Genomic DNA, 14,456 nt, shown 5'->3' with positions numbered 1-14,456 from the left:
GGGGGGTCCCCCAGCCCGGCCTGTGCCCTCTCCCAGTCTGGGACTCCTCGGGAGATAACGACCTGCTGGCTTAGGTCTACTCCAGGGTGGCAGAGGGCAGGCCCAATCCCTAGGTGCAGCCCCTGGTCAGGCTCAGAGCAGGGCTGATTGGGGAGTTGGGGCGCCGCCCGTCATGCACAGAGCAGGGCGGATCGGGAGGTTGCAATGCCACCCTCAGTCACGCTCAGGGTAGACTGATTGGGGGGTTGGGGCACCGCCCCCTGTTACACTCAAGGCAGGGTCGATGGGGAGGTTGCGGTGCCACCCCCGTCACGCACAGAGCAGGGCCGATCAGGGGGTTGGGGCGCTGCCCACTGTCACTCACAGAGCAGGGCCAATCAGGGGGTTGGGGCGCTGCTCCCTGTCACTCACAGAGCAGGGCCGATCAGGGGGTTGGGGCGCTGCCCCCTGTCACTCACAGAGCAGGGTCCATCAGGGGGGTTGGGGCACTGCCCCCTGTCACTCACAGAGCAGGGCCCATCGGGGGGTTGAGGAGCTCCCCCCTGTCACTCACAGAGTAGGGGCCGATAGGGGAGTTGGGGCACCGCCCCCTGTCACACACAGAGCAGGGCGGATCAGGGGGGTTGGGGCGCTGCACCCTGTCACACTCAGGGCAGGGCCAATGGGGAGGTTATGGCTCTACCCTGTCACACACAGAGCAAGGCCCGTGGAGGGGGGTTGGGGCGCCACCCTCTATCACCCACAGAACAGGGCCGATCAGGGGGTTGGGGCGCCGCCACTGTCACACTCAGGGCAGGGCCGATGGAGAGGTTATGGTTCTACCCTGTCACACACAGAGCAGGGCCGATCAGGGGGTTGGTGCGCTGCACCCTGTCACACACAGAGCCGCAGGGCAATCGGGGGATTGGGGAGCTCCCCCCCATCAGGCACAGAGCAGGGCTGATCAGGGGGTTTGGGCGCTGCCCCCTGTCACGCTGATCCTGGTGCCGGGAGCCTCGTTGCTCCACTGATCCCGGTGCCGGGAGGCATATTACCCTTTTACTATATAGAATAGAGGCCTGGTGCATGGGTGGGGGCTGGCTGGTTTGCCCTGAAGGGTGTCCTGGATCAGGGTGGGGGTCCCCACTGGGGTGCCTGGCCAGGCTGGCTGAGGGGCTGAGGGCTGTTTTCCTGCTGGCAGTTGACTAAAAGCTCCCAACCGCTCCTTGTTTTCTTTTTTTTTTTATTCTGGGCCAGCTTTAGCTCTGAGGCCTCGCTGCTGAAAACATGGATACAATGTTGCAGTCCGGGGCTGACTGAAAGCTGGTTTTGTTTACCTTCTTATTTGCAACATAGTAATAGTTGCTTAGAGTTGCAGTTGAGAGGCCAGCAAGTGAGGCGGGGAACATTGGAGTCTGCAGTCCCTGGAGGAAGCAAGCCTCCCTGCTCGCTTCAGTGCATGGCTGCCGGCCGCCATCTTGGCTGACAGTTAATTTGCATAAGGATACGCTGATTAGCCAATGGGAAGGATAGCGGTCGTACGCCAATTACCATGTTTCTCTTTTATTAGTGTAGATACTAGAGGCCCTGTGCACCGGTGGGTTCCCTTGGCCTGGCCTGTGCCCTCTTGCAATTTGGGACCCCTCAAGGGATGTTGGAGAACTGGTTTTGGCCCGATCCCCGCAAGCCAGGCCGAAGGACCGCACCGGTGCACAAATCTAAGCACCAGGCCTCTAGTATGCATAGGATCTTTGGTTAATCTCTTCCTGCCCTCCCCCTCCCCCTTTCCCTCTGAGATTCATCAGTCTATTCCATGTTTCCAAGGCCTTTATGTTGAGCATATGCCCCCTGGTGGTCAGTGTGCATCATAGCGAATTGTCGAACGGTCACTTAGGCTTTTATATATATAGAAGAAATTAAAATTAACAAGTTTACGTAATGGGAACACTAACATTTATTCTCTTCTGTATTCTTGAAGTAATATATAATATCAAAAACTAGAAGTTGGGTCATTTTATAAAGCATTTATGGCTGGCTGGTTGTCATTCTAACCAGCTACATTTAACCAACTACAAATTAAAGATAAAGAAAATAGTGTGATAAAGTCAACATGGGAAGTATGCTGAAAGGCAGCCCTTGGTTCAGAATCTACCTCTATGATTTAATAACTTTGGGACTCATGGCAAATTCATACTTCTAAGCCTGTTTTCTCTCGTAATTTATTAAATTAGAGTTGTGAGGGTTGTATTCTTTATAAATTAGTTAATATTGTTGGAAAATACAGTAATGTTTCTGTACCTTCACTTATCCTTTGGTGGGTGTATTTTGAAATTTGTGGACCACTGTTTTGAAAAAATTGCCTTCAAAGGGACCTTAAGCCAACTTAGCCCTGTCCTAGCAATAAATATCTTCAAATTTTTGCTTCTTTAATAAAAGATTACTATGAAACAAACATATTAAATAAATTTTAACTCACTGTTGTGTTACTATCAGAATCAACTGAAGAACTTAATTTTTTTAAAGGCATTATTTTGGGCCCCAGTTGGGGCTGGATTGGGGACCCCAGGTGTTTCTGATTTGTGCACATTTACTCGGCAGCAATTAGAAGTCTCATTTCCTTGGATATAAAATAGTATAACCTGCTCAGGTATTTTTGAACTTTAGAGTTTGAAATATTATTTTGATTTAGCAGATAAACATGAATAAGAATGAATTTACTGGTTAATTTTTTTTTTCTTGAGCAAAATAATATAAAAGATTACATGTTTATTTTATCTTCAGGATTGTAAAGGTCTAATTGTTCAAACAGTTTTTATTATGAAACCAAACTCTGAAGGTGTCTACAGAGTTGGCTTTTTCCCTCTCTTTAAATAGGCAGTCTAAGAGGCCTAGAAAAGATAAACTCTGTTCAGTGTTTCTGATGAAATAGAAAGAGTGTAAACAAATGAGGCTTTAATTTGGCAAAATATAGTGCAGTGTTAGCCTTGAATGAACAGTTTCCCAATTACTTCACTCTGCTCCTAGGGAGTGTTCTTTCTCCTTTGTGAGCTGTTGGTGTGCTGCCTAAAGCTACCGTTATAACTGTGTTACAGTCTGATTTAGGTTTACAAGACATTGTCTCCTTCTCAGAAGACTTCGTTTCTGAAATAGTCAAAATTTCTAAACATTTTGCATGACCTCTAATGTTCAATTTTTTTTTTAATTTAGGAGGGATATATCTGTAAATATGGCACTTTCTAAGTAAAGACGGTAATACTTAGGCATATTTTGGTATGTGCATGTATATACAGGGTGGTGCAAAAATAGGTTTACAATTTTGAGTACACAAAACATGGAGTTTACTCTTGTATTATTTATTAATTACTGTGATTATTTTCCCTACAAACAACTGTAAGCCTACTTTTGCCCTACTATACATATATATATATCAATAGTTATAGTATATATAGAATGTACAGATGTGTTTCTTTATGCAGTACCAATTTTTAATGCATATATTTCTGCAGTATATTTGATATGGTATGAGAGCTGTAAAACAAATTCAGGTTTCCAGTTAGGTGAGAGCCATTGTAATCGGGAGTGTGCTGACTTTCAAATATCGCATAAGCAGAAACAGTCTTTTTTAGTTTATTAGGTGGTCCAATGTGAAGGACATAACTTCATGTTTTAGTCTGCTAGTCTTATCTTAACTTTTTAACTCTCTGGCTTAACTTGGGCAAACCTCTGGCCTTATAGCGGGCAGTGGTAAATCCAAATGACTTTAAAGTTTCTTTTAATTATAATATTCTATAATTTTAAGATATGTTCCTTTATTTGTGCTTGTGTTTCTCTTACCTGTAATATGCGTCAGATGCCATTTGGTCACGGGAGAGGAAGTTATGAAGAGTAATGAGTATGATGTTCTATTTCCCAGAATTTTAGGTGGTTCATTAACAATTATGATGCAGCTTCTGATGGCCTGAAATCTGGAATTCATCATTATAACACCTTGATTTTTAATTCCCCCTCTAAAACAAATTTTAAGGCTTACTTTTCATATAATAATCTTTTGTATAGATACCTCTGTATGTCCCTTCCTCTTTCTGTATTTATTTTGTACCCAAAGAGGATGGAAGTGATGCACTTATGTAGAATTCTTCAGAAAATATTTTTTAGTAGAATTTATGACCATGTGTATTCTTTGTTTTCTTTCCCTGGTAGAGGTGCAGGATGAGTGTTCATTTAGGCTTTAAGCTATCTTTTGAACCTGAACACTTAGTAAACATTTGTGCATTGAGTGCCCATTTGTATTATAGGTGAATCTCGGAGGAGCCCAGTGAACAAGCAGAATCTGTCTTCACAGTCACAGTCAGTTGTCTCTTGAGTCCATTTGCATTGTAAGAAGCAGTTAGTGCGCTACATTGTTTGGAATGTGCTGCAGTATAAATAGAAGAAACATGGTGATCGTCAGAGACTGGAAACTGGTCCAGTTGCATTTATCTTTGAAGAACATGAGGCATCTGAATGCGTGTTTTAGAAAATCAGTTTTGCAGATTTTTTATTACATTTTTGTTTTTTAATTTCTATTACAGTGCAGCTTATGATGCCATTCTTGAAAGAAATGTTGCAATCAAGAAGCTAAGCCGGCCATTTCAGAATCAAACCCATGCTAAGCGGGCTTACAGAGAGCTGGTTCTTATGAAATGTGTTAATCACAAAAATGTAAGTGGACATTTTAGAAAGTTTCTTAAGTGTAGATGAAATAAAGATTTGTTCATGAATGTATGAATATCAAAAACTTTAAAAATAGTAGATGTTTTGAGTTGTTCTTCTGGATTGAAGCATTGTTTAAAAGGTTTATATTTCACTCTGGCCAGTGTGGCTCAGTTGGTTGGAGTGTCATCCCAATCAGGTCACATACCCAGGTTGCAGGTTCGATACCTGGTCAGCCGCATGTTAGGAGAGGCAGCCTATTGATGTTTCTCTTTCTCCCTCTCTAGCTCTAAAATCAATAAAAGATAAATAAATAAAATGATAAATATATTTAAAGAAATAGAAGGTGTATATATCCATAGTGTGAATTTTTTCTCAACTTCACTATATTAAAAGAAAAACAGCTTCTGAAATTCAGATTGTGTACTTTTCTGACATGAGCAAAAGGACTTTGAAAGAGGCAGGTGTTTTTGAAGGACTCTATTTAGGCTTCATCTCCTCTTCGCTTTAGTTTCTGTCAGCTGCCAGGTCAGGAAACGTTCTGTTGCACATGGACACTGGAGCTTTGTTTACTGACACTGGGTGTAGCCTCAGACCATTTCCCCATCCACTGTCTTCTCTGTAGGTGATGCCATTCTCACTGGTCACCTCATGGTGAGGATAGACAGTGAGCAGAAAAACATTCCGATTCTATTTCCTAATGATTATAAGGACTTAAACATACAACTTTCACTCATGTTGAGAACAAATAGTTACACTTTTTAAAGCTTATATTAAGCATACTGATATTTTATAATTATTTTAATAGAGTGATGTCTCCATGTTGAGAGGAAATAAACTGGGATTGAATTGTGCAAGGAACATTTTTATGAATGACTAAACCTAAAGTGCCTGACCGGAGATGTTTTGTGGTGTTTCTCCGAAGGAGCTTATAAAATGTAGTCAGCTCAGCACATTCTGGTTGCAGACAACACAGTTTACTCCATTTTAAGAGTTAACTGTGTGCAAGCCTCTGTGTTACCAAGGGGAAGTTTCATGGAAGTTAAAATTTAGGCTCCTTATTTGGGGATTTACAGTGTTAATTTGAAGACAAAACAAATGCATGAGGAGTTAAAGACCTAACAATAAATTTTAACTGTCAAAGTTTAATAGAAGTTTAATTGTGAAATCATGTGGATGAAAAATAAACAAATGCTGAGATTTCAGGAGAGGAAATTGCTGAGCCTCAAGGAAATGGAAAGGCTTTGGGGAAGAGTGGACCTAGATAATCTATATATATGAAAGCCTAATATGCAGATTGTCCCTGCGGGAGTTCGATTGGGAGACCAATTGCTCGCTATTACATGTGCTGACCACCATGGGGCGGTGCAGAATGAAGGAAGGCCCTGGCCAGCAGCCAGAAGATCGGTCCTGATCGCTGGCCAGGCCTAGGGACCCTACCCGTGCACGAATTTCATGCTCCAGGCCTCTAGTTCTTAAATAATGGGTAAAAATTGGATTGTTGGAGAAAGTGGACCTCCCAGAGAGGAAAATTAGCATTTAAGAAAAGACACAGAGATGAAGATTAAGGTCAGTGATAGGGAAGTTGTGTCAGCCAGTCTTGTTCTAGGTGGGAGCCAGGCATGTTGCTGGTGGCCTCCCGCACTCAGAGCTGCTTGTGCTCCTGGTAGCCTGTTTCCTGACGGAGGTGGTGTCATTGCCTTAGTTTTGTATTGAGGAGATGGCCGGCTTCTCCTTCCCTGGCAACTGCACAGAAAGATGGCTCCGTCAACTAAAGGAATAGCATGCAAAGTTGGTTGCACATGGTTAATCCTGTAGTGGGGGTAGCGCAGATCCATCCATGCAGTAACCTTGCCACCTAGAACAGTGCTGCCACAGAGGAGGTGCTAAACGTATTTGTTCAGTGAACAAATGTTAAGTAAAGACAAGGAGTCCTGGCCAGGTTGTTCGGTTAGAGTGTTGTCCCGTACACTGCAAGGTTGCAGGTTCAATTCCCAGTCAGGGCATGAATGGGAGGCAACTAATCGATATTTCTTTCTCACATAGATGTTTCTCTCTCTTCTCTTCCTCTCTCTCTAAAGAAAAAAAAAAGCAGTAAAAACATATCCCCAGGTGAGGATTTAAAAAAAGTAAATAAAAGGAAACAGGAATGGTAATGGAATTTTTTTACTCTGTGATGGGTGGATGTTTGGCCTTTTCAACATTTTCATGTTCTGCACAAATCATCTCTTTATTGGTCTCAACCTCTCTGGCTTTCCCCAGTCACTTCTTTAGTTTTTTGTTTTGTTTTGTTTTTAGTGTGGTAAAGTACATATAACATGAAACCTAGCATCTTACCCATTTTTAAGTGGTATTAACTACATTCATGTGATTATGCATTTCCCACTCTTTTCATAGATGGTTTTGAGTTTCTTTTTCACTTATCTTTGAACACACTTTAACCTAGAGCACAGCACTGCATGCCTGGGTGCACCCTCCAAGAGGAATGGGCATGTCATTTTCTCTTCATGTGGACATCATACCCCCCTGTGCGGAAGCCACTCACCACGTAACTTACATTGGCTAAACAAGTTACTCTTTATTACAGGCCTGCTAACACATCACATCTCCTGTTTTTTACTTTCCCTTTTTTGTGTGTTTTTTGTTTTTGTTTTGGAGAATAAGTCTAGTAGTTTCTGTTTGTCCCTATTAAATTTCCCCTGTGAAATCTGGCTCTGCCTGGACTGTGGGGCTTGCTTGCTTTGTTCGGACTTTTACTTGGCTTCGTGTCCCCATTCTGCTCAGGAGGGCTTCCTGATCCCTGGTTAGTTCATTAGCAGCCTTGGGTCTGCTGAGAAAATTACATGTCTAACTAAAAATCACCTAGCTCTCCCCAATTCTTTATCTTATTTACATGGGGATTATTATTGGGAACATTTCTTTTAAATGCCTTTTTTAAAATCTTCATATAATATATCAAGATGCATTTCTCTGATTTACTACTGTTGTCCTTAGTTACTGTGTTTTTATTCACAAAAGAAGATAAAGTTTCTCAATGAATTTCACCTGCTCCTGCTCCAGTTCCTTCTCTCACAGTAGTCATATGCCACACACTCCATCAGTCCTTGACTTTGTTTGGCTGTCTAGTTTATGATTGATATAATCTCCCTTTTGAAAAATCAGACAACTGTTTCAGTCCTTTTTTGTAACATCTTTACTGAGATACAGTTTATACAGCATACTACTCATCCATTTAATCTGAGTAAGTCAGTGGTTATTAGTTTGCTCACTGATGTGTGAGACTTTTCCTTCCCTCAAAAAGAAACCGTATGTCCTGTGGCTCTCATTTCCCCATTTCCACCCCCTCGGCTCTGAACAAACACTGGTCCCCTTTCTGTCTCTGTAGTCCTTTCATCTTTAACACCTCTCGTCCACTCTAGGATTTCCCAGATCTTAGTAAGAACAGTGTTAGTATTTGTCCAAGTCTCCAAGTGTGCAGTTCAACTGGTTAGGAGCCTTGAGTTCATTTAGAGCAGCTAAATGTTTCCTATCAGCACCTCCCCCTATCATAAATATGTTTTACCCTTTCTGGTTTGAAAATTTTCTGAATTTATTTACTGAACAAATATTTTAACGCCTTCATTAAGCAAAGCTTTATGCTTAGATGAATAACATAGATTCTGCCCTAATAATAATAAGTTTATGCCTAGAAGAACATTCTTGCCCCTAAGAATAATTGTCAGCAAACATTTTTAAAATGTATGCCAGGTGTCTTTCTCTGTGCCAGGCCTATAAAGGGAATAAGGCTCAGCTCTTCCTAACAAGGATCCTGGTGTGGCTGGGACAAGGCTGTTGTGAAAATAAGACTACACAACAGTGTGTTAAGTGCCATAATAACATGTAAGACACTATGGGGACAAAGTAGAGAGAAAATCCAGCTCTCTCAAGGACAAGGGGTTGTCAGACTCTACAAAAAGAGGTCTATCTTAAAGGTAACAAAGTTCAGTAGGTAAATGACAAGCATATGAAGCAGTATGTTTAAAGGCATTTAAAGTTTTTAAAATGGTCACTTTAGTATGGCCTAAGTATCAAGTTAGGGAACCTAGTGTTAGTCATTATATGAATTAGGATATTAGAGTCCTCGGCCTGTGTAGTAGCACAAAGAATGAAAAGAAGAGGCTGAAGTTCAGACTGACAATGCAATGGATAACATTGTTTAAAGTATTTATTACAGTGCAAATATTGAAAAACGAGTAAAACAAAATCACTCTGAGTCTTCTATTGTAAAAGAGAAGGCACTCTGGAAAAGTACGGAGTTCGAGTACAAATAACGAGTTCAATTTTATATTATTTGTGAGACTTCCTTGTGAAGTTGCAATGTATATCTGAGACTCATGAGCTAAGCAAGGACTCTTAGTTCATATTTGGAAATTACCCACATAGAGATATTTGGAGAAAATGCCATAGGTAATGCCACTCTAGGAAAGGTACAGATAGAGAAAAGAGGCGGATAGAAGAACAGTGGGAAAGAGGCCTGCCGGTGGACAGGCCAGTGGAATATGCTGGGACTGAGTGTAGCTGGGCAGGTGCAGAATTCTGAAAAACTGGGGACAAGGCTGAGATTATATAGAGATTCTGAGTTGGCTATAAACGAGCATAAGAGATTTCAGATTTGCCTTCAAATCATGTTGAGGATTGTATAGCATAGTGTTCATTTTGGAATGCATTATGTGGAGGTCTTCTGTTATAATTTTTTAAAGACTTGTTTTCTCATAGCAAAATTGAGTGGAAGGTACAAAAATTTTCCATATAGCTCTTGCCCGCCCCCCCCCGCCCCCCCCCCCCCCCCCCCCCCCCCGCAGCCTCCCCCATTATCAGCATCGCCACCAGAGTGGTACAGTTGTTACAAGCAGTGAACCTACACTGACACATCCATATCACCCAAAAAAAGCTCGTAGCTTACATTGGGGTTCACTCTTGGTGTTATACATTCTGTGGGTTTGGACAGATGTATAATGACATGTGTCCACCTTTATTGTATCACACAGTATTTTCACTGCCCTGAAGCTCCTCTGTGTTCTGGCTCCCTCTCTATCCCCAGCCCCTGGCCATAACGTTTTAATTACATAAAAGAAAAGAGATTACTTGAGCTTAGAAAATAAGATTTAGAAAATTTTAAACTGTGGATTTTTTTAACTCATGTAGCAATTTCTAATTTTTTAATCTCTCTGCTTTTGCTGCAGATAATTGGCCTTTTGAATGTTTTCACACCACAGAAATCACTAGAAGAATTTCAAGATGTGTAAGTGTGATAATTAAAATTTGATGTTAGTGCCTTATTGTTAGATTGTTGCTGTACACTTTAGCTGTCATCTTTTTTCACCCATGAAGTTACATAGTCATGGAGCTCATGGATGCAAATCTTTGCCAAGTGATTCAGATGGAACTGGATCATGAAAGAATGTCCTACCTTCTCTATCAGATGCTGTGTGGAATCAAGCACCTTCACTCTGCTGGAATTATTCATCGGGTTAGTAGAAACTACTATCATCGTAATCTATTTTTATCCATTGAGGTGAAATTCATATAACAGAAGAGTAATCATCTTAAAGTGTACAATTCAGTGACATTTAGTACATTCACAAAACGTGAAGCCACCACCCATATCAATTGCTCCAAAAGAAAACCTCATACCCATGAAGTAGTCACTCCTCATTCCCTCTTTCCCAGCCCCCAGGCATCATACCAGTCTGCTTTCTGTGTCTATACACTTACCTCTTCTGGATTTTATATACTTGGAATCGTACAATTATGTGACCTTTGTATCCAGCTTCTTTGACTTAGCATAATGTTTTCAAGTTTATCCATGTTGTAGCATGTATCAATAGTTCATTCTTTTTTATGACTAATATTCTGTTTTATGTATTTACCACACTTTGTTCATGGATAAACATTTGGGTTATTTCTAAGTTTTAGCTTTGTGGATAACACTGCTATGGACATTCATGTACAAGTATTTATTTGAGTTCTTGTTTTCAATTCTTTCAAATCTACCTAGGAGTGGAATTGCTGAGTCATATGGTAAACCTATATTTAACTTTCTAAGGAACCTCCAAACTGTATTCCATAGTGGCTACACCATTTTACATTCCTAGTAACAATTTATGACTGAGAATCCAATTTCTTTAAATCTTTGCCAATGTTTACTGACTTTTTTATTCTAACCCTCCTAGTGCATATGAACTGGTATTTTATTGTGGTTTTTATTTGCATTTCCCTAATGACTAATGATGTTGAGCATCTTTATATGTGCTTGTTGGCCATGTGCATACCTGTGTGGGAGGAATTTCTAGTCAAGTCCTTGGCCCATTTTTTAATTAGGTTGTTTTGCTTTTTATTATTGAGTTGTAGGTGTTCCTTATATATTTCAGATACTGGATCCTTATCAGATATGTGATTTGTAAATATTTTCTCCCATTTTATATGTTGTCTTTTCACTTTCTTGATATCCTTTGACAAAAGTTTTTAATTTTCATGAAATTCAGTTTATTTTGTCTTTGGTTGTGTGTTCTTTTGGTGTCATATATAGGAATCCATTGTCAAATGCAAAATCATTAAGATTTACACTTAGGTTTTCTTCTCAGAGTTGTATAGTTTTAACTCTTATGTTTAGGTCTTTGACCCATTTTAGGTTGATTTTTATATATTAAATGTATAATATGCTTGTGGAAATCCAGTTGTTCCAGCACTTGATTTAAGGGATTATTGTTTCCCAGTTGAATGGTCTTGGCCTCCTTGTTGAAAATTGACCATATATTGTTTTATCTGGACTCTTAGTGCTCTTCCATTGATCTGTGTATCTCTGTCCTTATACCAGTACCACATTATTTTGATCGCTGTAACTTTGTAGTAAGTTTTAAAATGGGAAAGTGGGAATCCTTTAACTTTATTCTTTTTTTTTTTCAACATCATTTTGACTATTCAGAACCCCTTGTGATTTTGTATGAATTTGAGTATCAGCTTTTCCATTTCTGCAGGAAAGGCTATTGGAATTTTAATAAGGATTTCATTGAATCTAAAGATTGGGTAGTTTTGCCATCTTAACTATATTTAATATTCCAGCTCATGAACACAGGGTGTTTTTCCATTTACTTAGATTATATTAGTCTTAGTTGGGCTCCATAACAAAATACTATAGACTGGATGGCTTAAACAACAGAAATTTGTTTTCTCACAGTTTTGGAGGCTAGAAGTCCATGCATGACTAGCAAATTCAGTTTTTGGTGATACCTCTCTTCCTGGCTTGTGCCAAAGAGGGGGTGTTGGGGGGCATGTGCACAAGCTCTGGTATTTTTTACAAAGACACCAGTTATTTTGGATTAGAGCCCCATCTTTATGACCTCATTTAAAAACTTAATTACCTTCATACGGGACCTTTATCCAGATACAGCCACACAGGGGTTAGGGCTCCCACATGTGAATCTGGGGTTGGGGAGACACAGTTCAGTCTATAACAGTGATGGCGAACCTATGACGCGTGTCAGAGGTGACACGCGAACTCATTTTTTTTGGTTGATTTTTCTTTGTTAAATGGCATTTAAATATAGAAAATAAATATCAAAAATATGTCTTTGTTTTACTATGGTTGCAGATATCAAAAAATTTCTATATGTGACACGGCACCAGAGTTAAGTTAGGGTTTTTCAAAATGCTGACACGCCGAGCTCAGAAGGTGCGCCATCACTGGCCTATAACATAGTTCTTCTTAAATCTCAGCAGTGTTTTACAGTTTTCCATGTGCAAGTCTTTCACCTCATTAGTTACATTTTTCTCTAGGTATTTTTTATTTTGGAAGCTAGTATAAATGAAATTATTTTCTTAGTTTTTAATTTGTTCATTGCTAGTGTATAGAAACACAGCTGGTCTTTGTGTATTGATGTAGCTTTGCTTAATTCATTCAAATATAGTGGAGATTTTTTTTTTTTTTTTTTTACAATTTTCTATTTGTAAGATCATCTCATTTGCGCAATTGTTTGACTTCTTTCTTTCCGATTTGTTTGGTTGGGTTTTTTGTTGTGTTTTGTTGTTTGTTTGTTGTTGGGGTTTTTTTGTTTGTTTGTTGAATGGAAGTGGCAAAACAGAATCTGTGCCCTGTTCTTGATCTTAGGAGTATGATATTAGCTGTGGGGTCTTCATAAATGCCCTTGATCTCTTTGAAGAAGTTCCATTTTGCATGGGAATTATATGCAAATTGTATGGTCAGAGGGTACAGATCCACAAGACTACCTTCACTTTAGGTCAGCTGGCTACAAACTTGGGGTCCCCAAAACTACTCTGTTTTAATAATTCACTAGAGTGACTCAGCTCCAAACAGCACTGTACTTATGATTACAGTGTTATTATAGTAAAAGAATACAAATTTGAACCAATCAAAGGAGGTGATGGATTGGGCATAATCTGAGAGAGGTCCAAACATGGAGATTTCAGCCAGTCATTCTCTCCCCAAAGTTTAAAAGTACAGAGTATTTGCTAGCTAGGAAAGCTCACTCAAGTCTTTGGTATCCAGAGTTTTCCTTGCTGCTCAATCACATACTGCCTTCCTGGTGGCTGACCTTTAGTCTCCAACCCTTCCTAAGGTTTACACTAATACCTTTAGTCTCACATTGTTAGACTTCCTGTGCCCAAAACCCCAGGCAAACAAAGACACATTCAGGGGACTAGAGGTTACCTATAACTGAGGGCCAAAGCCAGACCTCTCTTTACATTAAGATTAATTTTTTACCACATACCTTTTACTCCAAGTTTAAGTGCTTTTATTATGAAAAGATGTTGGATTCTGTTAAATGCATTTTTGCATCAATTGAAGTGATCATGTTTGGCTTTCCTTGAATCAATGTGATATATTAAATTGATTCATTTTGTACATTGAACACTTGCATTCCTGGGATCAAATCCCACTTTAGTCATAATGTATAATCCTTTTAATATGCTCTTGGGATTATTTTGCTGAGAATTTTTACATCTGTGTTCATAACTGATACTGCTGTGTAGATTTTTTTTTTTTAATGATGTCTTTGTCAGAATTTAGTATCAAGGTAATGCTGGCCTCAGAATGAGTTAGAAACTGTTCTTTCCTCATCTGTTTTTTGAAAGAGTTTAAGAAGGATTGATGTTAATTCTTAATTAAATGATAGGTAGAATTTCCTTTTTTTTTTGAGATTTTCATTATTGATTTGCTCTCTTTACTTTTTATGGGTATGTTCAGGTTTTGTGTTTCTTGAGTCAGTTTTGGTAATATTGTGTATTTTTAGGAACTTCTTTTTTCATCTAAATGATCTAATTTGTTGGTGTACACTTGCTCATAGTTTTTCTTTTATAATCCTTTTGTGTCTGTAAAGTTGGTAGTAAGGTCCCCATTTTAATTTATAATTTTAGTTAATTGCACCTTTTTTTTTTTTCATTGTCTAGGTAAAGGTTTATCAATGTTGTTGCTCTTTTTAAAGAACCAACTTCTGAGCCCTGACTGGTAGCTTGGTTGGTTAGAGTGTCATCCCAGTACACCAAGTTTGTGGGTTTGATCACAGGTCAGGGCACACACAAGAAGCAACCAAATCCTGGCCGGGCCGCTAAATGGTTAGAGCTTTGGCCCTCAGACCAAAGGATCTTGGGTTCAATTCCCGATAAAGAGTACATACCAGGTTGCAGGCTCGACCCTCAGCCCCAGCGGGGTCATGTGCAAGAGACAACTAATCGATGTGTCTCTCACATCCATGTTTCTCTCTCTCTCTCTCTCTCTTAACCCCCTT

General features: G+C 39.9%; 1 protein-coding gene across 1 annotated transcript in view; it reads left to right on the top strand.

The window, feature by feature from the left end:
* The first annotated feature begins 4,555 nt into the window (after positions 1–4,555).
* MAPK8 (mitogen-activated protein kinase 8) overlaps positions 4,556–14,456 on the top strand; it is a 45,115-nt gene continuing 35,214 nt past the window's right edge. Inside the window, exons 1-3 of the mRNA XM_070433191.1 lie at positions 4,556–4,680; positions 9,894–9,952; positions 10,042–10,180. Of these exons, the coding sequence (XP_070289292.1) occupies positions 4,657–4,680; positions 9,894–9,952; positions 10,042–10,180 (222 nt within the window). The 5' untranslated portion in view covers positions 4,556–4,656. The remainder of the gene's footprint in view (positions 4,681–9,893; positions 9,953–10,041; positions 10,181–14,456) is intronic.

Source organism: Myotis yumanensis, unplaced genomic scaffold, assembly GCF_028538775.1.
Source record: "Myotis yumanensis isolate MYYU_CA2020_CCGP unplaced genomic scaffold, mMyoYum1.0.hap1 SCAF_13, whole genome shotgun sequence".
Taxonomy (NCBI): Eukaryota; Metazoa; Chordata; class Mammalia; order Chiroptera; family Vespertilionidae; genus Myotis; species Myotis yumanensis.
The sequence above is the reverse complement of the archived record's forward strand: the minus strand, read 5'-3'. Positions and strand labels throughout refer to the sequence as shown.